General features: G+C 52.9%; 12 protein-coding genes across 12 annotated transcripts; 8 read left to right on the top strand and 4 right to left on the bottom strand.

Moving 5' to 3' along the window:
* Positions 1–302: 302 nt before the first annotated feature.
* Positions 303–1,430, top strand: PG985_012940 (uncharacterized protein; the record flags this gene model as incomplete). The annotated part of the gene is made up of 1 exon (XM_066832706.1): positions 303–1,430. The coding sequence occupies one exon, from the start codon at positions 303–305 to the stop codon at positions 1,428–1,430; it is 1,128 nt and encodes a 375-aa protein (XP_066680756.1).
* Positions 1,431–1,859: 429 nt separating this feature from the next.
* PG985_012939 (uncharacterized protein) lies at positions 1,860–2,648 on the bottom strand (the record flags this gene model as incomplete). Its single annotated transcript, XM_066832705.1, has 1 exon — positions 1,860–2,648. One exon carries the CDS (start codon positions 2,646–2,648, stop codon positions 1,860–1,862), a length of 789 nt encoding a protein of 262 aa, XP_066680755.1.
* A 603-nt stretch (positions 2,649–3,251) lies between these two features.
* PG985_012938 (uncharacterized protein) lies at positions 3,252–4,442 on the top strand (the record flags this gene model as incomplete). Its single annotated transcript, XM_066832704.1, has 1 exon — positions 3,252–4,442. The coding sequence occupies one exon, from the start codon at positions 3,252–3,254 to the stop codon at positions 4,440–4,442; it is 1,191 nt and encodes a 396-aa protein (XP_066680754.1).
* A 724-nt stretch (positions 4,443–5,166) lies between these two features.
* On the top strand, positions 5,167–6,591 carry PG985_012937 (uncharacterized protein; the record flags this gene model as incomplete). The annotated part of the gene is made up of 1 exon (XM_066832703.1): positions 5,167–6,591. The coding sequence occupies one exon, from the start codon at positions 5,167–5,169 to the stop codon at positions 6,589–6,591; it is 1,425 nt and encodes a 474-aa protein (XP_066680753.1).
* Positions 6,592–6,992: 401 nt separating this feature from the next.
* PG985_012936 (uncharacterized protein) lies at positions 6,993–8,222 on the top strand (the record flags this gene model as incomplete). Its single annotated transcript, XM_066832702.1, has 1 exon — positions 6,993–8,222. The coding sequence occupies one exon, from the start codon at positions 6,993–6,995 to the stop codon at positions 8,220–8,222; it is 1,230 nt and encodes a 409-aa protein (XP_066680752.1).
* A 510-nt stretch (positions 8,223–8,732) lies between these two features.
* Positions 8,733–9,458, top strand: PG985_012935 (uncharacterized protein; the record flags this gene model as incomplete). Its single annotated transcript, XM_066832701.1, has 2 exons — positions 8,733–9,228; positions 9,382–9,458. 2 exons carry the CDS (start codon positions 8,733–8,735, stop codon positions 9,456–9,458), a joined length of 573 nt encoding a protein of 190 aa, XP_066680751.1.
* A 745-nt stretch (positions 9,459–10,203) lies between these two features.
* Positions 10,204–11,532, top strand: PG985_012934 (uncharacterized protein; the record flags this gene model as incomplete). Its single annotated transcript, XM_066832700.1, has 1 exon — positions 10,204–11,532. One exon carries the CDS (start codon positions 10,204–10,206, stop codon positions 11,530–11,532), a length of 1,329 nt encoding a protein of 442 aa, XP_066680750.1.
* Positions 11,533–12,530: 998 nt separating this feature from the next.
* On the bottom strand, positions 12,531–13,466 carry PG985_012933 (uncharacterized protein; the record flags this gene model as incomplete). The annotated part of the gene is made up of 2 exons (XM_066832699.1): positions 12,531–13,005; positions 13,060–13,466. 2 exons carry the CDS (start codon positions 13,464–13,466, stop codon positions 12,531–12,533), a joined length of 882 nt encoding a protein of 293 aa, XP_066680749.1.
* Positions 13,467–16,069: 2,603 nt separating this feature from the next.
* Positions 16,070–18,285, top strand: PG985_012932 (uncharacterized protein; the record flags this gene model as incomplete). Its single annotated transcript, XM_066832698.1, has 5 exons — positions 16,070–16,174; positions 16,320–16,547; positions 16,612–17,009; positions 17,613–17,900; positions 18,180–18,285. The coding sequence occupies 5 exons, from the start codon at positions 16,070–16,072 to the stop codon at positions 18,283–18,285; spliced, it is 1,125 nt and encodes a 374-aa protein (XP_066680748.1).
* A 174-nt stretch (positions 18,286–18,459) lies between these two features.
* Positions 18,460–19,323, bottom strand: PG985_012931 (uncharacterized protein; the record flags this gene model as incomplete). The annotated part of the gene is made up of 1 exon (XM_066832697.1): positions 18,460–19,323. One exon carries the CDS (start codon positions 19,321–19,323, stop codon positions 18,460–18,462), a length of 864 nt encoding a protein of 287 aa, XP_066680747.1.
* A 400-nt stretch (positions 19,324–19,723) lies between these two features.
* PG985_012930 (uncharacterized protein) lies at positions 19,724–20,695 on the bottom strand (the record flags this gene model as incomplete). The annotated part of the gene is made up of 1 exon (XM_066832696.1): positions 19,724–20,695. One exon carries the CDS (start codon positions 20,693–20,695, stop codon positions 19,724–19,726), a length of 972 nt encoding a protein of 323 aa, XP_066680746.1.
* Positions 20,696–21,707: 1,012 nt separating this feature from the next.
* PG985_012929 (uncharacterized protein) lies at positions 21,708–23,421 on the top strand (the record flags this gene model as incomplete). The annotated part of the gene is made up of 2 exons (XM_066832695.1): positions 21,708–22,942; positions 23,331–23,421. The coding sequence occupies 2 exons, from the start codon at positions 21,708–21,710 to the stop codon at positions 23,419–23,421; spliced, it is 1,326 nt and encodes a 441-aa protein (XP_066680745.1).
* Positions 23,422–23,448: the final 27 nt, after the last annotated feature.

Here is a 23,448-nt window from a genome sequence, read left to right as displayed (position 1 = left end):
CAGTCACGATATATGTGTGTTCCGAATCCCATCAGATCAAAGTGCCTGATATATCGAGTATATTCTGCTTCTATAAAGACGTCTATGGTACATTATCATTAACCGTTTTCGTCCATGACCTCATGTCCTTTGTCACATAGTCATCCATTGGGATACCTTATTAGCGTGCGACATTACATTAAGGGCTACAACAAAGACGAATTTGTTGTGACCACGATGTCGAGCAAATCTCGTAAGCCCCGAACGCCCCTGTACAAGACTTTGACGCCGCGTTCAACCTCACTTAGCCACACCTGCGCACCATGGCTCGCACTTCCAGGAGAACGGCCAAGTTCGGACTAGTCCGCGTTCTCAGACTGCTGCTTGGCGCAGTCGCCATACTCATCGCCGTATTACTGCTGGACTATCCCGTTTCACATTTCATGGGCATCATACAGCTCCGTCAGCTGCGTCATGATCAATGGGTCGAGAAATCTCTGCCTCCCTGTCAATCCGCAATTTGCGTTATGATGAGCGACGTTGACAGGGCGGGTGGCACTTTCGCCAGAGCTCTGACGTGGGTAAGCGAGTCCAGCGGCCTGACAGAAGAAATAAGGCTCGCTGACATGGAGGATGCGTTGGCTATTTCCGAGTCCCTGAGGAGGATGGCGAAAAAGGGAAGAGATCTCAAGGTCACCCGGCGACTGGCTGATGAGTACAGCGAGGGACTCTGGCAAGTTAGGACGTCATGGAATACAATGCGCATGCGGCTTCGGCTCCATGGATTAACGATGAGTTGGATGTTGTCCAGTCTACAGCCTGAAGTCGACGCTCTTTCTGAGTCTGCGACTGCCAGATTCCGCTATGCCAAGAGAGCTGGCGACCCTGAGAGTTATTATCATCTCGCAGACTCTGAGCACATGTCGCTGGAAGACAGGCTCTACGTCTTTCTTGGTATAACACTCCACGTCTTCGACAGGGTCAAGCTAGCCGCAGCCGAGGCCCACGAAAACGCCAGCGCACTCCTCGCAACACTTGGGCAGCTGAGGGACGCCATAGAACTGGAGCACCACCGCGTCCAATTCGACCATAAACATAGACTGAGGGGCAGCGGCGGCGGCGGCGGGTTGTACGTTTGCGGCCGCGCCAACATGTGTGGGCTGACGGGACCACTCTGGGTCTCGGCGGCCGAGCTCCGGGGAGTCCAAGCGGATCTGTTGGAGGCGCGACAGAAGCTGGATCACGCCCTGGAGCTTGTGACGGACGCGTCCGCAATCGCGGGCGACATCATGCACGGTGCGCGATGGGCTCGTAACAGGCTGGCGCTGGCGAGCCAGGCCGACATTTTACTGGTCGGACGCGAGGCGGAGGAAGACATTCTGATCCATTCCAAATGGTGGAAGCTCCAGTTAGCACAGAGGGCTGCTCAGATCTCGGCGCTCCGGGGATAGCTCGGAGAGAAGGGTGCAGGTCCAGCTCCTGGATTAGGTAGAGGCTATGAACTACTTGGTCATGCTTGTTTACAATTCGTGTTTCTTCTCCGGCGTCCCGGATGCTTCAGCCAAATCACCATGTACACCCTACATCATCCGGGCTTAATATTCATTGCTGAAGTGGACTGAAAATGAAACTAGGGTATTGTCACGGAAAGTATGAATGAAAGACTCGTTCGGTTTGGGTGATTCGTGTATTACCTTATCTAAAGTTACCAGTCCCCAATCTATTGACGAGGACGTGATGATGCATTGCTGTAGATGACGCTTCTACTTGCGTGTGAAGATGGATGGTCATGCATAAGCTACGAATCACACACTTGGTTCCTCTCTGTCTAACTCAAAATGTTCACCGTAACTGACAAAGAAGTTGTGCATTCCACCGGCCTAGACCGTGTGCAAGTCCGGGTTCAGCCACGAGAGGAGGCGGGCGTTCGGGTACCCCTCCGTCAAGTGCCAGACGAAGCGGCGAGTGCTAGTCTCTCGACCTCGGCCAACGACAGTCTCCTTGTGGAAACATTGTCGGATCGAGGGGAACTCGGAAGGGTCAAACAGGTGTCGGACCGGCTGGCCCGGGGGCAGGGGTCTCAACGACTGATGAATTTCCATGACTCGCTCGATCCGGGCACGTGAGGCGGGGGAGAAGGCCCAGGTCATGTACTGGGGCAAGGCATGAGGACCTGGGGCGCGATGCCACAGGTCGACGTGGTTGACAGTGAGATTGCTCCATCGGAAGCCGGGGCACATATTCATCCGAAAGTCGACCAAGGCCGCGCTAATCAGGAAAATATCATGCTGATAGCTTACGTGGACACAGCTGACACCATCATGCGTGGCGTCCAGAGACTGACCTTCCCGGTGAAGAGCAGCAAGGTTAGCACGAGTCGGGAAAATGGCCGTGGAGACGGCAGCCTGGGAAAAGAAGGGTACTACCGGGATGGCCTGGTCGTACAAACCAAGGGCGGCACCGCGCGACTCGGGGGTGGCTCCGAGAACGCCCGAAGGGTTCAGCAGATCGCTGCCCACGAGTACGACCCGTTTCATGTCCTCGGTAAAAGGAATGATCCGGTTGCGGTGGTCCTCAAGGACCGCCTGCTCCCAAATAGCAAGCCGGAGCTCCTTCGGGAGTTCACCGAATCTGTGAAACTCGGTGGGTGCAGCAACAATGTCAGCCATGGTGGAAATGAATCGCAGCAATAGCTGAGGTTTGTTGGTCGAAAGATGAACACAGAATTAGCACTACTCAATATTTGTTAGCTTCACGGTAGGGTCGGATGCTTACCAATAGATTTGCTTTGGGGAAGAAAAACTCCAAGTCGAGAGGGGAGGAGAAACGTATTTATGCATCTCGGGATACCTGATCATCCGAACAAGGTTATTGCGTTGGAACAATAGCGTTGTTGCTTTGTGACTGTCATGTTGACTACCGAAGTTGACTCTTTGATGGCTACGCACAGTTTTACGTCAATGCTGATTTTGTTGAGGTTCGAGGCCATTGATTGCATATTGTGATACTCTCTTTGATCCTCACACCTCAAATTTCGTTCTTTTGTCTGTCTTTGACTCACCCGTCCAGTAGTAAGCCCAGAGACCCCCAAACGCCCCTTCCCCCCTTTCCACCAAATCCACGCACGATGCCCCATCCACCCATTCCACATACCAACAAGCGTTCATGATTCTATCAACGTGCCAAAAAGATAACCAGTAACGTACGGCTCCTTGTCGGTTTCCAGGTGGATGTTCATCATTCAGAAATTGCTATTTGTAATCAATTCCAGGATGGCGCGAAGTTTCGCCAAGTGGATATGGAAGCAAGGTACCAGTACGGCCAAGGTCGGCCGAGTCGAGGTCCCTACCATTATCCCGAAGTCCGGCGGAGTGTTTACACTGGTTGCAATACTCGACGTCGTTATTCGCTGCCTATACTTGACGGTCCTCACTCACATATGTAGCTACAACTGGTCCGACAAATGGCACCCGGATTGCCAGCCTGAAGCAGGCCTCGTCGTAAACGACATTCTTGGGGCGGCCGCCAACTACACCCAGACGGCAATATGGGCAGACGACTTCCGCGAGGCGCCCAAAGCCCTGCACCTCGCTCAGGTCGACGTCAAAATGATACACGACATTTTGGAATGGGAAGAAAGGACCAATCTCAAGGAGGCCCAAAGGGTGGTTGCCGAATATAAAGCAGGGCTCCAGAACAGCCACATCGCTTGGAGCACCATGTCGTACGGAATTGCCGACGCCACAAGTCAGATGGCCACGGCCATTACACTCCTGCAGCCGCGTATAGACGAGGTTTCTGGATTCGCTCCCACCTTCCACTATGCTTTGGGATACATAGACGACGCTAGGTACGGGTTGCTGAAAGGTAGGCTCGGATCTACGGTTGATATAACACTGAAAACCATCGACGCGGCTCGGAGTGTTACGTTAGATGCCAAGAATAACATCACCACCTTGATCACATCGCTGAAGGAGCTAAGCCACTATACCCAGAAGGGGTACGATTTTATCGGGAAGGGCGACAGAGAGAGATCCACTGATGGATATTTGTACCCCAAAGTATCTTGCAGGCCCTGGAACCTATGTGGGTTGATTGGCGGCCCGGCCCCCATCTCGGTGGTGGATGTCAAGAACATGCTACGCACACTGGACAAAATCCAAACATTTGCCGCGGATGCTTTAGGCGCCGCCGACAGGATGGAATCAAGACTTTTTGAAACCAGAGGGAAGCTGCTGGATGCTAAGCGGCTCAGTCAACAGCTAGATCGGAGCGCAGAGAACAGAGCTATCCTGGTCAGTGCCAAGAGATGGAAATCTGATCTTCGGTACCGATTGAAAGAACTTACTCTTCAACGAAGCCAGTTCTACAACCCTGATCGAGTCAGGATTGCAGAACCATTTCGATTCCCACGATATCCTCGCCATGGAGTCGACACTGGCCCTGTAATATATAATCAATAAAGAATTTCTAATGTTGCCTCTTAATTCTAAGAAGAATAAATAACAATATCGGGAATAAATAAGTGTTTACTATTTTAGGCATCTCTGGGAACCAGCGTAGTCTATTAAGTAGGGTTCGGCACGATTGCACATGGTACTGGGTTCAATGGGCGTATATTCTGTTGCATGCTACTACTATCTGCTGGGCCGGGGTTCACCAGCTTCCATCGTACGATGAGCTGGCAGTCCGAGCACTAGGCGCACGTGACGCCCCTTATTGGTAGTGCCGGTAGCCTTGTGGGCGCCAAATACTTGTTCCAGGTATTTAGCCGGCTATCCTAATACAAGAAGGACCGTTTTCATCTATGAATACGCGTTCTTTGTATGGATCTTTACGACGTCAACTCTCAATTCATAAAGCGTCTCTGGAACAAAGGCAGCATTGGCGCACCAAATTCGTATTTTTCATATATGCGAGTAAGGTTCAAAGGCCAGGGTTTGGTTTTGATACCCTGGTTACTTGCAACCTAAAATAGCAGAACCCAACATCTAGCAAAAATAGAATCAAGATCTTGTTTGGCACGCTGTCAAGATGTCCTTTCTACGGTTTCGGAAAGAGTCAGCGACACCCTTGTCGCCATCTCATCTCACTTTGCCGGACGATCCAGAGACTCCGTTGAGTCCCCGACACTCCCTGATGGTTGGCAATACGCCCTTGCCTCCACTGCCACCGGATCCACGTACCATGCGTCATCTACCTCTGCCTGCCCGGAGGATTAGGAAACGCCCAGGACTCTTCAGTCGGATCAAAGACGTAATCAGTGGTGTGCTGTATCTCGTCGTTACCCAAATCAAGTGGCACCTTTTCACCGTGGAAGGCCTCATTTGGACCTTCAACTCTCGGCTCGTGCGCGGTTTTGCCAAATGGGTCCACAAGATGTACACAACAAGGACCAGGGTCGGGCCAGTTCAAGTAAACAACATTGTCCCCGCCACTGGTGGCCTGGCGGCCGGTGGAGGAGTTACTTACGTCATGGGGAAGTTCCTTGTCGCCGCTTTTCTCGGCTGGGCGTGTGACTACTCGCTTTTTCAGCGGCATCTCGGTAGCTGTTATATTGGAGAAAGCACAGCGGCCGTTGATGTCTTCTTCGACACTAACACAAATTTCTCGAATATTGCCGTCTATGCTGACGATTATCGCGAGATCGCATCGGCTTTCAGGCTTGCGTCCTTTGATACGGCTGTGCTCTCAGGAGCCCTGGAGGTAACTGGCCAGAAACGGGATTACATCAAACACACAAAAGATCGCGCGGAAGAATACGAAGAAGCGCTCTGGACAACATCCGAGAAGTGGGTTGGATTCAGCAACAGGCTGGTCCAAGGAGTCTCGATGCTTGCCTCGATTCTCGAGGACCTCGACCCTTACCTACGCGAAGTAACCGGGAAGGTGGCGTACATCTGGCAGACCTTGGGATACTCAGACCAGTTCGCCCTCATTGATTTAGAGACAGAGTTCAACAGCTGCATTACCCAAACCCTGAAAGTTCTAAGGCAGCTGCAAGAAAAGACGGAAGACACATGCAAAGCCACCAACAAGCTCAGCCGAGTCCTCAATAGACTAGTCCAGGCAGCAAAACAGGCCGAAGATTCTATCAAAGAAGAAAAATCCAAGAACGGCTACGTTTACCCCAAGAAACAACGCAACTTGGCCAACTTCTACAGGATTTTCGAAACGTCAAATCCAATATCGGTCAGCGAGGTCGAGGACATCGTGCAACTCTTGACGAAGACACGCGAATACAACCACAAGGCCAAGGTAGCAATGGAATCCATCCATAAAATCCTTGAAAATGCCCGAACAGAACTCGAACAGGCTTATAACCATGCAGGTCGGGGGTTTGGGATCCCATGGCAGGCAAGGACAAAAATGCTGAGATCCCGCCTGAAAATATGGAGGAAGAAGTCGCAGGAACACTTGGTCGTGCTGGAAGGTATCCAAAAGCAATACAGGACCAACGCCGACAGACCGCGGATTCCGAATCGCTCAACACCAGAGTTCTCATTCCCGCTTCTTAACATCCAGGGAAACAAGAACGCCTCGTCCGATTTCACAGAGATGTATGATACCGACCGCTTGTCAGATATGCTTAGCGAAAAAGAGGATATGTAATCGACCAAGCGAGTCAGATTGTTAGATAGTACTCAGCTATACTATGATTCCAAGGTCTCTAGTCAATTGTATCGCAATATATTGCGACTTTACTCTCATTTGTCTAACGAGCCTTGATGTGGCACGGTGGGGGGAGAAAGGTGCTGCTGATTCCAGGCCTAGTTTGTAGTGGTTCAATCACAAGCAGGACAGCATCCCTTTGTTCCGGATCCGGTTAAGCTCGCTATGCTTGATCAAACCATCCCGACGAACAAGGACGCTTCATGGCTCTCTTATAGGGTAAACTAATAAGCATATGACAGGAGCCGTTCGATAGCTCGGCATAGTCCTCTTCCCGTAGGCGTCCGTATAGAACTCCACCCTCGTATGCGCAACCAGGCGAAGTGAACCGAGATAGAACGATGCGGGTCGCATTGGCTCAAGATCTCTCCGAAGGGATACAAGGCATGTACGCGAAGAAACTCAAGCTCGGACCATTTAAGTTCCGCTGTCTGTATGCAGCTGCATGCATATCACTGGCAGGGTTGGCAACGTGCTACATTGCCCTGGGACTTCTAGTCTTCGTTATACTAGGCCGGGTGTGCCAGTACACCTTCTTCCAGCGTCACCTCCGCACCTGTCACATCGAAAGCAGAACCACAAGTGTAGATGTCTTCTCTGACGCACTGGCAAACTGCTCAGAAATCGCCGTCTACCATGACGCGTACAATGACATATCATCCATCATCTGGGACCAGGGATGGTCTGCGATCGATTTCGTCTTGGTTATGGAGCGTGCCGAGCCACGAAGAGATTACATCAAGGCCACGCGGACTTTGGTGGAGGAGTATGGCCAGCAGATGAGACAAGCAATGTATGTGTTATATGAATGGAGCGCGGAGATTAGCGCCGGAACGACGCTGCTTTCTATGGAATACTCAACTTTAGACGAATACGAATTTCGACAAGCGGTTGGGAAGATGGCCTATGTCTGGGAACTCCTCGGAACGCCGAACCACTACGCCCTGACGCGGTTGGGTGCTGTCCTTGTGGGCCGCATGAACGACGCGTCCGAGGTTTTGGAAACGATGCAAGTACAAGCAGGCATCACACAGGACTGGCTAGACCAGTTTGCCTTGCTCGCTACAAGATTGTCAGAGTCGGCACAGCACGGGTTGGGCGTCATTGAGAGTGGCCAGGAGCAGCGGACAAAGAGTGGGTACGTTTACGCCCATGTGCCGTGTGGATGGACGAACCTTTGCGGACTCCTAGTGAGGCCGAAACCGCTATCTCAGAACTCACTCGACTCGATACGAAGAGCGTTGCAAAAGCTACGGCGCCAAATCCAGGAGGCAGTCGATGCTATTGGAACGATAAGGGCAGCAGTCGAGTCCAATAGGATAATATCGTATGAAACCAAGCAGGCGTTGGATAGTGTTGTCATGGCATGGAACACAACGCGGCAGGCAGACTGGAAGGGGGACAGGAGGGCAATCGTTATGGAGGCAAAACACGGCAGGGCACGTTTGCGGGAGCGAACATCTGACCTTTTGGCCATTCGCAAGAGTTTCAAAATCCCGTATAGGCAGCAGCCTCCACCTCGACCAGTCCCCAACTTCCAATTCCCACTGCTAAGATTTAAGGATGAATGACGGGGCCACAAACAGATTTTGTATAGTATATGAGAATGCGTATGAATATCTAGAGTCTTGATTTCATATTTGGTTTTCTGAGGGCTCTTATGAACCGCTGGCTGCCATCGATTTTGTCATCGACCGTGTCTCATGTCTTGACCGACATTCCACGGCTTGTTAGATGAACCGGGTTCGAATTGGAAATGACGGTATACCATACGCTACTGTTGCCACAATGCATATGAAGACACCGTTGCTGAACGGCCTATATAATTATACCATTGCCATGATCGATACCAGCTACACCAGTGCCTTGGTGGTTGACCCGGCGTCATCTCAATGCGTCGACATATTGGTCCTTTTCGACAAAAAAGGAGGGCGAATCCCCCTGAAACCAAATACTGAAATGAGTCTTTCTCACTGGTACAACAGCATAGGCAACCATCCCATCTACATCTTTTTGGTGTCCTTCTTTCCGTATTTGGATTCAGGATTCAGGACCGACGCGATATCCGATCGGGCTTCAACATGGCCGACCAAGGACCCCCGAGCGGCTCGGCCGCGTCATGCATACCCATCCCCTCGCGCTCGGACTACGCCACGAATGACGACTACCGCAAAGCACTCGACTGCTTCTACACCACCTTAGGCGTAGTCAAGAGCACCAGAGATATTGTATCCACAATCGAGCCTGTCATGGGTCAGAGCTTCCAGAACCTCAGCAATGAGTTGTCTAATGCAGAGGAGGCTCTGAAGACCTGGAAGAAGATTCCCTCCCGCAACGAAGCTTTCCAGGACTCGGTCGCCGACGTTCTGGCGTCAGCAAGCAGTGACACGATGGAGATTGTCGATCTCTGGGAGGACTTCATATCCAAGGCAAACGCGGTCCTGGAGAAGACTTCTGTACCCAATGAAAAGGCGGTGCCCGACACCCCTTTCTATTTGATGGCAAACCCCACATCTTGCGCTGCCCGGATCATCTTGTCAAGAGCGGCCGCCGCGGCGGGATCAATCCGATCTCAAAGTCGGCTGAATATATGAAGAGGCTGCTATCTGAAAGAGAGGCCAAAGCATACGGTGCATTGTATGACGTGCCCAGCACCATCAAGTACCTGCTGCGCGAAGGTGAGTAGCATCAACCGGCGTATCTGTAACTCGACTAACCATTTCTCCCCAGTCCTCAACGCTGACAAGGAGTGGGTCGACAAGAATTGCAATGGCAAGGAATTCACATCCGGCTCTCAACGAGGCTGAACGTGCTCATCTGGTCCTCATGAGCCGACGAAGGATCGCCTGTAGGTCATTTACAACGCACAACGTCACCTATCGATCCTTCCGCTGGACCGAATATGAATGGAGTGCAGAACACGAACATAATGGATTGGGAAACGCAGGACACCAAGCGATGGGCTGATTTGTACCACGCACTTGATTGCGTAGCAGTAAGCACCTGGTAGACCCGATAATGTAGCTTTTTGATCGAGTGTTCGTCTTTCTATTCATGTGAGCAGTATTAAACAGTGGTACTTTGAGGATACCACCAGTTCGTCTAAGTACCAAATGATGTATTTCAAGCAGTGCATTCAATGTGGAATGCCCAGTTTACCAAGTAGGTACCTGGACGAGTTGCCTTAATGGGGTTCGTAAGGGAGCTGTGAACTGAATGTCACTGAAAGGCAGATAGGAAACGCAACATTTGAAACTGTTAGGGCCTGCTTGCGGCCAAGCCCAACAGATTGGTGTTGAAAAAGTCTATCAAACCAGTTTCAACCTGACGTGCCATCCACAACCACAACTTACCGCACACAAACAAGTACTCATTGCCCACCGAGGGAAAAGAACCCTCAACTGGATTGGACCTAAAAAGCCAATTGGCAAAGGACTTTAGAGAGCCAAACACCTAACCCATCAACCAATTTTGTCGACCTCTTTATTCAACAAAAATTACATCGAACAACATCATCCACCAAGGCTACCGTGCCCCGCGTCCAGAGCCAGAATGGGCGACGAAAAACCCGCCGGCAGAGCTGCTAGGCAGCTGCCATTCGACCTCTCAGTCTACGATAACGTGCAGGACTACTTCACCGCAGCCAGTTGCAACTATTCCCTCCAGCGCGCCGAGAAGAACAGGAAGACCATCGTCGCCAAGGGCACCAGTAGGATTGCCAATCTAGTGCAGGACATGAGCTTCGAGGTCCGTCAGGAAGTGGTAGATACCCGCAAACTGCAATTCGACGAGGCCAAGAACGCCTCGACGAGATTGCGGGACCTGGGATGTTCGCAGCCCGAGATCGATCAAGTCCATGATTACCTTATGCGCCGCCTCAACACGGCCGCTCTCTATGATAACATCACCCAAGTGGTGAATGTCTTCCAGGCCAAGATCAAGTCGCTCCTGGACGACTTTGCTGCACAAGATGTGAAGCCCGACGCTGCCAAACCCGCCGCATCGTCATCGGGCACTTCTGTGCCTACGGCCTCGGTGACTTCAACAAATGTCCCGCAGCCCAAGATCGCGATCCAAGGAGATCCAAAGACCGTTACCTCTTCTCCTGGCAGCTCTGCAGCCATTTTTCCGTTTACCGCCGCTACCACTACACCCGCTACGGCATGTAAACCCGCCCAGGTTACAGACACAACTTCCAACAAGCTTTTGGTCGGAGAGTCAAAACCTATGTCATCCAGAAGTCCGTCGCAGGCTGCCACGTCCAACATGTTTGTTGTTTCGCCTGCTGTGTCTAGCAACCCTCCGCAGCCTGCCACGTCCAACATCTTCAGTGCTTCGCCTGCTGCATCTAGCAATCCTCCGCAGCCTGCCACGTCCAATATCTTTGGTGCTCCGAAGCCTTCTACGTCCAACATGTTTGGTGCTCCGAAGCCTTCCACGTCCAACATCTTTGGTGCTCCGCAGCCTTCCAAGTCCAACATCTTTAGTGCTCCGCAGCCTGCCACGTCCAACATTTTTGGTGCTTCGCCTGCTGCGTCTACCAATCCTCCGCAGCCTTCCATGTTCACCCACCAATTTACCAAGACGTCTGCTCCGTCTGGGAGCCCTTCACAACCAGCCGCGCCCAGCCTGTTTGGTACGGAGCCGCCTGCCTCGTCCAATAACCCTGCGCAACCTACCCCGTCAGGCGTCACTTCGACCACGGAGTCGTTGAAACCCTCCGCGAATGCTCCGGTCACGCAATCCACCAAGCCGATCGCAAGCGTACCCCAGCCAACCATTCCTCCTCAGTCGGCAACAGAGATCAAGAAGAGATCTAATTCCCCTGAGGCAGGCGCGGACAGTAACACCAAGCGTCCCCGACTCGATGTAAGTCAATGAGCATGTGGCAAAAACTGTGTGCAACCTGTTCGGAATGTGGAATGAATTGACCGGGTCTTAGTCCACGTCCCGGGTATTTGATCATGATCTCTGCAAACAGACCATCCGCATAGGCCAGCTAGGTCCCCGTGATCGCCCCATCCAAATCGACAGCTTTGTCTACATCTTTCGATGCCCGAATAGGTTCGTCCCCGAGGGCAAAGGTGATTGCCACAACGCGATCGAGGACCCCAATGAGATGTTGAGGCTTGTTGTCCGCAACGGGAGCGTTTCTTTCCCTGCAGCGAACAAACGGTTTGATCAGAAGGACATCCCGTCGCTACTGGCCCACAGAGGTATGCATGCCACAATGAAAAAATGTCATGAAAGAATCCAACTAATTGTTCTGAACCAGTCATCGATGCCACGGGAAGATATGCCCATCCTAACCAGATCTCGAGCACCAGAGGCCTTTGCAAGGTGGTGCAATTTTGTGAATGAAGAGCGCTGCCTCCAGTTGGCCGGTATGCGGAGATCATGTCTGGATTAAAGGAACATTATATGACTATAGAGGAAAAACAACAATGACCAACTGAATAAGGCGGAGTAACGACACTCCGCGACCGCCTTCGCAAAGGCAGGCCCACAAGGGGCCATCATAGAAGAATGGCACCAAGGCAGGCCAATTATACAGTTGACAGATTGACTGATAGATAGAAAAGCCATTCCAGTGGCATAATCAATACAGCAATTGCTGTAACTCATGGAATAATTAAATAACTCATACATTACGTGTGGAATTAACACATGGAGAAGCCAACACGGACTAAGGGGATCACTTCTTTGATCTTATGTGAAGTGATGGCCGGGGTAGACACGATTGATGCATATTCATACACGCTAGTGGTAAGTCATCTAGCTGCCGCCAACCCACGCCGTCACGCCGTCACGCCGTCACGCCCAACATGATCCCAAACTCCAAACAGAGACACCTGCCCCGTCAAGCTTCCCTAGGCCAATCAACTCTTGGACGGCGAGGACAGCGTGACGTTCACGCTGGCGAGCACAGCAAACGTCCAGCCCTTCTCGGCGCCGTGGCTCTTGGAAAGGTTGGTCTTGAGGTAGCACATGTGGGGCTGGTCGGCGGGCTCGCCGAGGGAGCCCCAGCCGGCGCCCTGGCAGTCGCGGGCGCGGGCGCAGGCGTCCATGCAGTCGGGCATCGAGGTGGCGTTGAGGCTGTCGAGGTTCTTGGCCCCCTCCTGGTCCCCAAAGTCCATCCCGCAGTACACCTTGAACTGCGTCGCCGCCGACGCGGCCTCCGAGGTGTACTCGGTGTTGTTGGCCGTGCCGCCGTTGCTGAGGCACGAGTACTTGTCGGCGGAGCCCGTGGGGTGCGTGGAGGTGGCGGTGGGTTGCGCGCCCGACGCGGTGGCGGCGGGGGAGACGGTGATGAAGGCGGTGGGGGATGTGTTGCTGGGGAGGGGCTTTGGTAAGCTTAAATCCATTCATTCGGGTTTGCAATGGAGAATATTTGGGGGGATAACTCACGATTTGGCCGCGGCCAGCTCCGACTCCTTGGCATGGAGGTTGCTTTGGCTGACGCCAAGGCCGGCGGCGAGACCGATGACCAGGCCCAGCAGCAGGAGCAGCAGGAGCATCAGGGCCCAGAAGAGGCCGCGCTTCATGCCGAGGATCGTCCCCGAAGACCCCGACTTGGAGGGATGTGCCGGTCCTTGGGTCGCGGCGTAGCCTCCGGCGGCGCTGGGTGGGTACTGACCCATCGCATGTGGATCGTTACCGACGTATTGCTGCTGCTGGTGGTACTGCTGCTGTTGCTCGTGGTATTGCTGTTCGGACTGCTGCGGCTGCCCATAGCCGACGCCGCCGCCGTGCTGCATGCCGTCGGCGGGATACTTCTCGGTGGTCGCGCCGTGGCCGTGGGGGTTGTGTTCCATGATAGGTGGTTGTGGGTGTGTGGTCAGGTCAACAACAAAAGGCTGATCCCGCGCGCTCGCTGCTGCGGGCTTCTGGGGCTTCGCTCTCTTCTTATATATCTTGAGATTATACGAAGGCTGCTTCTCTAGCGCGGCGAGCCGTCGCTACTTTCAATTGCCTAGCGCCTGTGAAGGATCGCGAAAGCCGTGACGGTGAGACGGAACTGGCAAGGCTTGCTGTATTAGTCGGGACGGGACCAGGAACTAACAAGACACTTGCGAGAAAAGGCCAAGAAGGAGAAACAGAAGAGCGGACGGGACATCATAGAAAAGAGACGGCGGCCGCCCCAACTCATTCATAATTGACCATGTTATTTTCTCTTTTCTTTTCTTCTTTTGCCTGGACTCGACGAGTCTGCAGACTGCTGCGACCAACCCCAGTCGCGATGTCAGCATATTTTTCAGCTGGGTGGATTGTCGCTGTCAGCAATTGGCAGAATGCAGGCAAGCTTCAATCTTAGCAGGGGCCTGGACAGGGGCCTCGTTTGTGAATCAGGGGGGCGGTGCAATTAAACCTAGCTCTGAAAGTGCATCTCGTTAGGGGGTCCTCGGGCTGTCGATCCCCACTGAGATTAGCTGGCCTGCGGTAAGTAGCTAGTGGGGGGCCACACGAGAGAGCCTTACTGCCTTACCCGCGCAGAAGCGGCCCCCGCCCGACGCCTGCACCCAGTGCAATTTTTCGCAGATTGGCAAGATTACTTGCCGGCCCAGGCAGTATCCGCGAGATTGGTGCAGATGCGCTTTGCCATTAATCGGAGAACACAAGCTTTGTTGCCAACGTGCTTACCAATCTGACTGCATGCGGCCATTGGAATCAACTGCCGCTGGACCGCGAGCCTGGTTGTGTCTAGCCCTCCCAATGGATCTGGCCAGCCCACCCGGCTTAGCACGGCATTGCGATTGGCCACCATGAGAAACCTGCATGGGTAGTCGACAGCCTACATCTTTAAATAGCTCTCAATTGCACTTTCATCTGCACAGACGGGGTGGCGCGGTATTGCGGCCTGTCCTCCGGGATTGGAATAGAGATTGGTTCGTTTGCACCCGGGGCCAAGGTATCCTTCACCAGAACGGCAGTTGCTCGTTGCTTCAATTACTGCTTGACACGTGCTACGCATGTAGCATTTGTCACCAACCTCTCGATCCAGGCCCGAAAGCTGATTGCACATTTCTCTGCTTTCTTTCCGATGTCCATTTCAATATGTTTTTTTGCTTCTTCTGCCCCGCTGTAACCTACTGCTTGCTGTTGGGCGGGGGACATTGGCACGACTCTTGAGAAGTAACCACCTTTGCCAAAAGAGCAGCTTTCCCATAGATTCGACCACGACCAAAACACATTGTGTTGCCATGTCGATTACCATTCCACCGATGTGACATTGATTGATGGCAATAAGCAGACATGATCTAGGTAGCTGTTTTTTTTTCTGCCAGTGCCGGATCGTACTGGCCTGGAGGATAGAGACCAAAGTGGACTCAGCCACTGGGAACCACAAAGCATGTGGTCAATCTGTGTTAGCTACAGCCGCACTACAGGCTACGTCAAGTATTACCGAAGGAAACCTGAAAGCATCTGACCTCAATTGTTTCCGACATGATGAAAATCAGGGATAGGTGGTCGGCCCTGAGGTAGCTGGAGATTGTGTCGCATTGCCACTTACTCCGTACATTCTTTCTAAGACCTGACATAACCGCTCACTCGTCCCCTATTACCGAGGCTGCAGGCACGTGTTCTTTGGGCTTCTTTTAGATTGACTATTTTGGTAACACTCCGGTTCCTTATTTGAAAAGATTATTCGCTTGACGAAATGGATGACGAAGTTCATGCGTCGTGTAGACGCACAATCTATGAAGCTCTTGGCCGTTTGCAAGAGAACTTGGAAGTGAGGGCCGAAAGGTTGGCCACCATTATGTTTGCTACTCTCATGCCTACTGTCATGATCTGACCACCCTCCTGCATCTGGGCGAATATCTGCAGCCACTGGATTGCGTGTTGCCGCTCTTGTGTGTCACTGTGTTGCTCGAGTGTCATTACACACGTGATCATTTGTTTATTTCGGACCGGAGTCAGAATACCAAGGAACCTGATACCTCGGTAGGCAGACAGAAGCTTGAGAAGCTGACTGCCTGAAACAACTGGCAAATGCACTGCATTACGAGCAGTCACTCTGATTGCCATTAGGTAGCAGTTACTGCATCCATCCGCTGATATCTTAGGGCGGAAGCTAGGAGATGTGTGTTCATTGGCGACTTCAAGCTATTAATGGTCAAAGACTCCGGACCATCGAAGTGAGGCTGTGGAACTTGGAAGCTTCTGGGCTCAGGATTCCGAAGCGCTTCTTATCGGGGCGGCAACCAATATTATATCTCCAGCGAATAAAGTCGATGATACTGGGATATTTCGACGCCACACTTATGCAACAAAGCATCAGCGCTTAACACAAGTGAGGGGTCAGGCTGAGAACATCGCAGCGTCCCGAAGACGGTTTTCTACAATTCATCTTTCTACAAGTTCACATAAAGAGGCTCAAGGGTACTAGTGCTAGAAACTCTTCCGCAAATTCACCATGCTGTTACAACCAACGAAAAGATCGGAGGAGCCTATAAACTGCGATTATTCGGGTCTTGAAACCATAAGCATTGATCCTGACCCCGATATTGGTGGTATCGGCGTAAGTTCATGACTCTAGTCTCCCTAATGTGCGCCAGCGTTATGGGTTACCCGTGCTCTCAATTGAGAGAATCATTTATTCACGTGGTGCCTCTAAGCTGGTCAGGAGATCAAATCTTTTTACAGAATCACTAATGCTCGTGAAGATCGTCGTCAGCTTTATTATCACTGCATGGCTTATAGTTTTTCTTCTTATCTTCTACTACTGGAATTGCCACGATCCCCGTGCAAAACAAGACAATGGACAGAACCCGAACGAGACCCGGGCAAATATATTCGACGATTGCCTCTACCAGGCTAAAGAGGCTGTTAGCCATCGTCTCTTCCCATCGAATCATCCTATAAAGCCTGCCATCAAAGCAGGGGTTCTCCAAGTATGTCGGCGCTCATTCCCCTTCATACAAATCTGCGCTACGGCTGCTGACACAATTTCTGCAGACAATCACTGCCTTCGGTGATATGCAACTCTTCACCGGATTATCAATGCTAATAAGTGGCTTCGCACGTGCACCAGACAAGATGTCAGGCTATCACTGGAAGATAATAACCCGCCTCGCGTGGTTTTCCACCATCACCCACCTGGCGGCACTGAGCAGCTGGCATCATCAGCCACATCGGAACACAAGAAAGCAGATAGTCCGCCTCATCCTAATGAGTTGCGTGGCTATCATGCTTGTGGTGGCGCTCATGGTCACCGCTGACGACAGATTTCGAAACGATTATTACGCTTATTGTTTTATGCAAGTGCCAAGGCCCAATTTCGATTACGTGGATGTTGACCCTATTTTCTCGTGTATTCTTCTGAGCAGCAATATTGGAGTCCGGATCTTCAAACTGTACGGCCTCACCAGTACCTCATTTTCAAAGTCGATTAAATCCCGGGTGCTACGATCTATTCGTTGGGTATTGTCGGCATTTTGCCGTTGGCTGCCAGTCCGTTCACTCCACGCAAGCCTATTTCTTCACATGGCTATACTACAACCAATTGTGGCTGCCATGATATACGTGGAAACGGTCATGTACACTTTCTCATCCATGGTTTTCGAGGTAAGCATCTCTGCCAAAAGCATTAGCCATATCGATGAGCGTTGTGAGCTGACCTCTATAATGTCCTGCTAGATATACTGGCTTGCTGTAGCATGTTTATGGGGTACACTACAACTATTATTGCTCCGCATAAAGGTGGGACCTGATGGGGAGAATGCATGGTCATTTGGACAAATATTTCCTCTGGCTATGTTTATAGCCCCTGTAGCCATTGTTTTCGACAACTTGGCAACAACAAAAACGACACCAAGGGAAACGACACCAACGACAACAACGACGACGGATCATCAATCAATAACAGCCACTGACACCACGGAACGTCAGAGCCCTTCCTCGGAAACACCATCGTGTCGATACTTTCTGTGGTTGAATCAACATACAAACCATAACAGAAACCCGGAAGCACAGCGTCTCCTCTACTTGGAGAGGCTTTCGCACTCATATATCAGCCTGTTAGGACCAATGAAGCCTAGAGAAGACGAAGATTACAACGCAAACTTGGTACCAATACTGGATGTTCGACCGCAAGGATTCGAACCGTTCCTGGGCTACTACGACTCTCTATTCTGGTTCAAGGATCTGGTCTGGCAACTGTGCATCTGGACCCTATCCGTAACACTCATTGCTATTACTCAAGGCGCACCAGGCCTAGACTTTTTCTCGTTCGCCTCGTTCAGCTGGTACGGCTCCGCGGCGTCACCAATATACGTTTTCTACAATATGTTACTCTGGCTATTTGTATTTCAGCCTACAACTTCAGTCATATCGATCCTAGCCTGGACTAATAGACGGTGGAACCTCGGTTTAAGAAGTCGAAGGAATGTAGCTTTACGCTGCATTATTACGGTGACCTCTATAGGCACTTGTATCTCGACCAGTAACTTTAGCTCTGGATTCACGGGTAGCGGTACGATGTATCTTGTCTATGCTGGGATAGTCGCGGTATACATTGTCTTAAGTGCCATATGGACATTTGTGTCGGTGGGCAGGGACGAGCTGGGGGATTGGAAACGCCTCTCCGAGGATGTTGAGCTGGCTCAAGCTGGCCAAGCTGGTGAAGCTTGAATGTTTTGGGGAGGTGAAGGGATTGAATAGAGTAATGAGAAGACTGATACTGCATACATGTGAGAGGAAGTCCAGTATTATGCGTACATCATAGCAATATGTGGATCGATATTTCACACTCCAACACTGAACACAGGGGTTGGCAGGACAAGATATTTGTACCCGACCACACTTTCAGTACTGCGGAATCTTAGGAATTCTTATGGCGTCCGCCTCTTCCATCCGCCGCTCTACCATTTCCGCGTCGTATTCCTCGCACAGCCATATCGGTGGGGACCCATCGCCCCTCGAGACAACGTCCCGCCTCGCTCCGCCAATATCTCGGAAGAGCCCCGGATAAAACCCCTGCACCACGATGTTGTGGCGGTCCGAAGGCGGCACGGGGCCGTCCAGGTCGTCCTCGACGTGCATCTCGTCGGCCGCCCAGGCCACGTGCACGACCCCGGGGCCCCGGCCGTGGCGGAGCACCCCGTGGCACACCAGGTCGTACAGGAACCCCATCCGGACCGGCGGGCCGTCGCGACGGAGCCGGAGGATCTCGATGCTGCTCTCGGGGTCGGGCGCGCGGTTGGCCGCGACGACCACCAGCTCCGACGGCGGCGGCTGGGCTACCAGCATCGACCGCCAGCTGGCGCCGGCCCGCATGAAGGCGTCGCGTCGCTCGACGGCCCCCCATTCGCGGCGGAGGGTGCCGTTGCTGTACCAGGTCGTGCCTTTCTGGTGGCCCGGGAAGAAGCGATGCCCGAACCGGTGTTGCAGCAGCGGATTCGGCACGGCGAGGGCGGCAATGGTCGTCGATGACTGTCCGTCTTCACCCCTGTGGTCGGTCCCATGCTCGGCGGGCCGGAAATAGAGGTGCTCCTGCAGCTGCGGTGACCGGTCGATTGCGTCTTTCCAGAGCTTGCAGACTCGCTGACCCGAGATGAGCAGCCGGCGCATGCTGACGAAGGCGAGGATGGCCTCGAGCAGCTCAGGCGTCGCCAAGACGGCATCTCTGGATGCGCAAGGCGACGATGCTTCGAGCGTGGGAAACACCATGGTTACGCCGGGGTGATTGTTACGTTAGTGGTGTTGAGAATGCCGGATTGGCGGTGGGGATTGCATAGAAGGAGTCCTGGCTCATTACAGGGAACTGCGAGTTGTGCATGTCAACATATGCAGGGGGTTTGACGAGGTAAATGAAAATTCTGTAAGAGACTATCCAGCGTCAAGTTACTTTTTGGTCTACGTAACCATATGGACTTTGGCTTCCCTGGATGAGAACCTGTCCGCTTCTTACGCCATGCGAGGTTGGGGGGAAACCAATATCCTTGTTCGATCTAAACCCCGCTACATTTGACCCTGCAGGATATCAGGTACTCAAATCGAAACCCCCAACCCCCACCCTGGTTACCCCGCGGGCAACTACAGAGTAATACGCTGCTACAGAGTCTTCGTCTCATGCTTCGTTCTCCGCCTCTTGGATCCGCCGCTCTATTGCCTCCGCGTCGTATTCTTCGGAGAGAAACATCCATCTGGTCCCATCATCCCGTATCCGCTGCATGATGCCCTCCTTGGCCCAGGCCCAGTCAATCCTGCTCGGATGCCGGGCCTGCCGCTTGAGGATCCTCGGAAACGTCCCGACCACGACCACGTTGTGGCCGCCGTCCGCCGGCGACACGGGACCGATGGGGACCCGTCTGTATTCGAACCAGGACCGGTCCCTGTCCAGCTCCCGCCGCGGCTCCGTCAGCCAGGTCGGCTCCACGAGCATCCGCGGATCCGGGGTCCACGCCACTACGACACCGATGTAGTCGTAGAGGGCCCCGTGGCACGCCAGGTCGTACAGGAGGCCCATCCTCACCGGGCCCCGGAGCCGGATCACCGCCCGGCTCGGGTCGCGCCGGTCTGCGGCGAGGACCAGCTCCCTCGGGGGTGGCTGCGAGACCAACATCGACCGCCAGCTGGCGCCGGCCCGTATGAATGCGCTGTGCCGCATGCGGCCGTTCTTCATGTCGGCAATGGGCAGCTGGCGCAGGCTCGTCAGTGTAAACCGGACCGAGCGCTCCTGGTGGCCGGGGAAGAAGAAGTCTTTGAATGCATGCTGCAGAAGCGGGTTGGGGGTGGCAGGATTGTCCGCGTGGCGTTCCCCGTCTCCCAGTGCCCTTTCCCCTTCGGGCTGGAAGAACAGGTGCTTCTGTAGTCGTGGGGATTGGGCGATGACGTCCCTCCAAAGCTTGCACACGCTTTGGCCGGAGACGAGCAGGTTCCGCACCTCGGTAAAGGCAAATATGATCTCCAGCAGCTCCGGTGTGGCTAGAACATTGTCCCGGGCGGCACAGGGCGGGGCGACTTTGAGTTGCCTCGACTTCTTGTTGCGCGACTCTTCCTTGCGCTTGGCTCTGGACGAACGGTTCTTCGACTTGGCCATGTTGGCGAATGGGTGGGAAAGAGTTTATATACCAGAAATTAGATGGATGAGTGTAGAGATGCCTGGTGAAGTAAAGCCAGTCCGGCGAGTTATTGTAATCACTTATATGGCGAGAGGTGGGGCGATTCTACCCCCCTGTTCCTCCGGGGCTTGGCCGTTGGCCGGATGACTCACAACATCAGACTCAACACCAACCGCCATGGCAAGTCGTGTCGAATGGTTTTCCTCTCGTTCTGTTCGAGAGGTGGAAAAAAAGGGGGTTGGAATAAATCCGAGCCAAAAGAAGAAAGAAAAGAGAACATAAAAACGGATGGTGAGCTTCGTTGGCGGTATGCCGCTCTCGACGTGAGGATAAATCCTTGTTGGAGTTTGAATCCGGGGACCTCGACCCACGGTGCGGAACGTGGAGATAAATCTATTGAAGTGTGTTATCAAAGACCTCGGCCGCGACCGCGTTCGAACCCGAGGTAGATAAAGCAGTTGACGTGTAGTATCAAAGCCCTCCATCTCGGTGCAGGAGCTACCTGTTCTCCCACTCAAACACCCGTCGAGAAGATGCTGCTCGAACGGGCTATTTGAGTTACCCCCAGGCCAGCCCGCCTGGGCTTCGGGACAATGGTCGTACCCCGCCCAGCTCCTGCCGCAACTGGGGCCGAACATCCGGAGGGAACAATCGGCGGAATCAGCTTTTCCAGCTCCGATGCAGCGGGCACACTGGGAGACAAGGCCGGCCTTCTTGGCATTCCAGAGTCTGGAAAAGATAAGATCAGGCTGCTGGGTTACACCTTGGGCGCAGATCAAACCCCTCAATACCCTCAAAACATGCTCTGTGAAGCGCCATACCATACCGCCACCAAACTCTCCTGTACATGGGTCCACTTGCGTCCCGGCGTCCGGGAAAACCTATTACCTGATGAGAGTACTCAACTCGTACCACTGCCGCCATGTCTATTTATTCACCCTTCTCTGTCCCATCACTTAACCGTCGTTGTCTGCCGACAATCACGGCAACATGGCCATACTTCAGGATTTTCCCAATGAGCTCTTTTTGGAGATTCTCTGCCTGTGCCACCCACGAGATCTACTGGCCTTGATCACGGCCTCGTCTTCCGTTTTCCGAGTCTTTCAGCGGTACCGTCCTACCATCCTCAAGCGTTTGACTACGAGCCTATCCGTCGTTCCTCGTCCGAGGGAGACACTCTCCGTTGCATACTTGCGGATCCTCGGCCAAAAATGCCAAGGTACCCAAGAATACAAACGATGCTCTAAGCGAAGGATGCACGAGCTTGCGCCCAAGCTTGAAGCTCACTTCATAACGGACTGGCCTTCCGATCTTCCAACCCTGGCGGCTTTGACCGACATATGCGCCGAGGTGGACCTGTTTGCCGAGCATATACGGAAAGCGCACTGGGGCTTTATGATTGCGAGGGCAAATGACCCTATCGAAGATCCAACTTACAGAGCTTTGCCGGTGCCTACGGAGATGGGTATCGAGGAGAATTGGTGTGTACGGTCAGGGCTGATTTCCTACGAGCTGGTCTGTCGGCTTTTCTACCACGGTGACGGCTTCCTTTACCCCAAGGGGCCATTCCACAGTGACCCATTCGAGTTCACGAGGGCAGAAGACTACTCGCCGTCATTTGAGTCCGAATTCCACTTGGCAAGGGCAGCCAACTTCATGCCGGCCGTCCAGTTCGTCTGCCGAATACACCAGAAAGGCCTCCTGGACCTACTCCGTTGCACGTCCCCCCCACAAAACAGTCTGCTCCCTAACACGCTGCTGCCGAACCTTCGGAGGTCTTGCAGCGAAGAGAAGTCCGCATTCCTGCGCTATTTGACCTCTTTCGGGCTTCAGTTTGCCCAGGAAGTACGTCTCTGCTCCACTGCAGAGCGACGAGACATGATCCTGTTCAAGTATTCGAGCTTCAGAAGGACTCTCCACAAGATGGTTGCTCGTCCATGGATCGAGAGAAACTCTCGTATCACCTTTCCCCAGCCCACCTCTTATAAACACAGTGGCGACGACAGTTGGCTCTCCTTTGATGGCGACGATTGGTTTGGAGCCAAATGGAATCGGTCCGTACGGAGCCATCCCGTCTACGGGCCCGATCGTCCGTGGTCCATGGGGCCTTGGTTCCAGAAACAGGGACACGGAGGACCGTCCAAGACTGATTGGTGGGAGAATGTACGCCGATGGGAGAAGGACCGGTATCTCACACGGGATTATGCAGAGTGGATGCGATATCAGTATGAACCGCATGGCCCACCTCCCCTAGGGTCTGGCGCTCTTGCGATTCGCGTCCGAAGGCGTCGACGGTAGGGACCTCGACAAGACATCGGACTAACCAAGCGTTAGCCAGGCTTTCCCCGTTAGTTGACACTAGATGCGATAGTAACACATGTTGTTAGTGGCCCGTGCTGTACAGCAGATGGGTTACGGAAAAGACCGGCTTGGATAGATAAAATACCACGTCGTTTCTTTCTAGTTACTGCTCACTCGCAGCCGACCCACTCGTGTGTACAGTGTAAGAAAGACGTAGAAACCAGAGCTCAAAGCTTTGGTTATTGCACTAGAAGAGATGACGTATGATTTATCACATCGCTGCATTAGAGCCATGCTACTTCTTTCCATTAGTGGACTATTAGCCAGGCAGGAGTTGAAACCAGGAACAAAGGAAACTTCACCGCTGACCGGCTGGTATTATGCCCGATACGTAGACAGCTGAGGTACCTCATAATTAGCATTTGTCGAT

Source organism: Apiospora marii (assembly GCF_038362585.1).
Source record: "Apiospora marii strain CBS 49790 chromosome Unknown utg000009l_segment0_segment0, whole genome shotgun sequence".
Taxonomy (NCBI): Eukaryota; Fungi; Ascomycota; class Sordariomycetes; order Amphisphaeriales; family Apiosporaceae; genus Apiospora; species Apiospora marii.
Note: the sequence above shows the minus strand (reverse complement) of the source record. Positions and strands in the feature narration are given on the sequence as shown.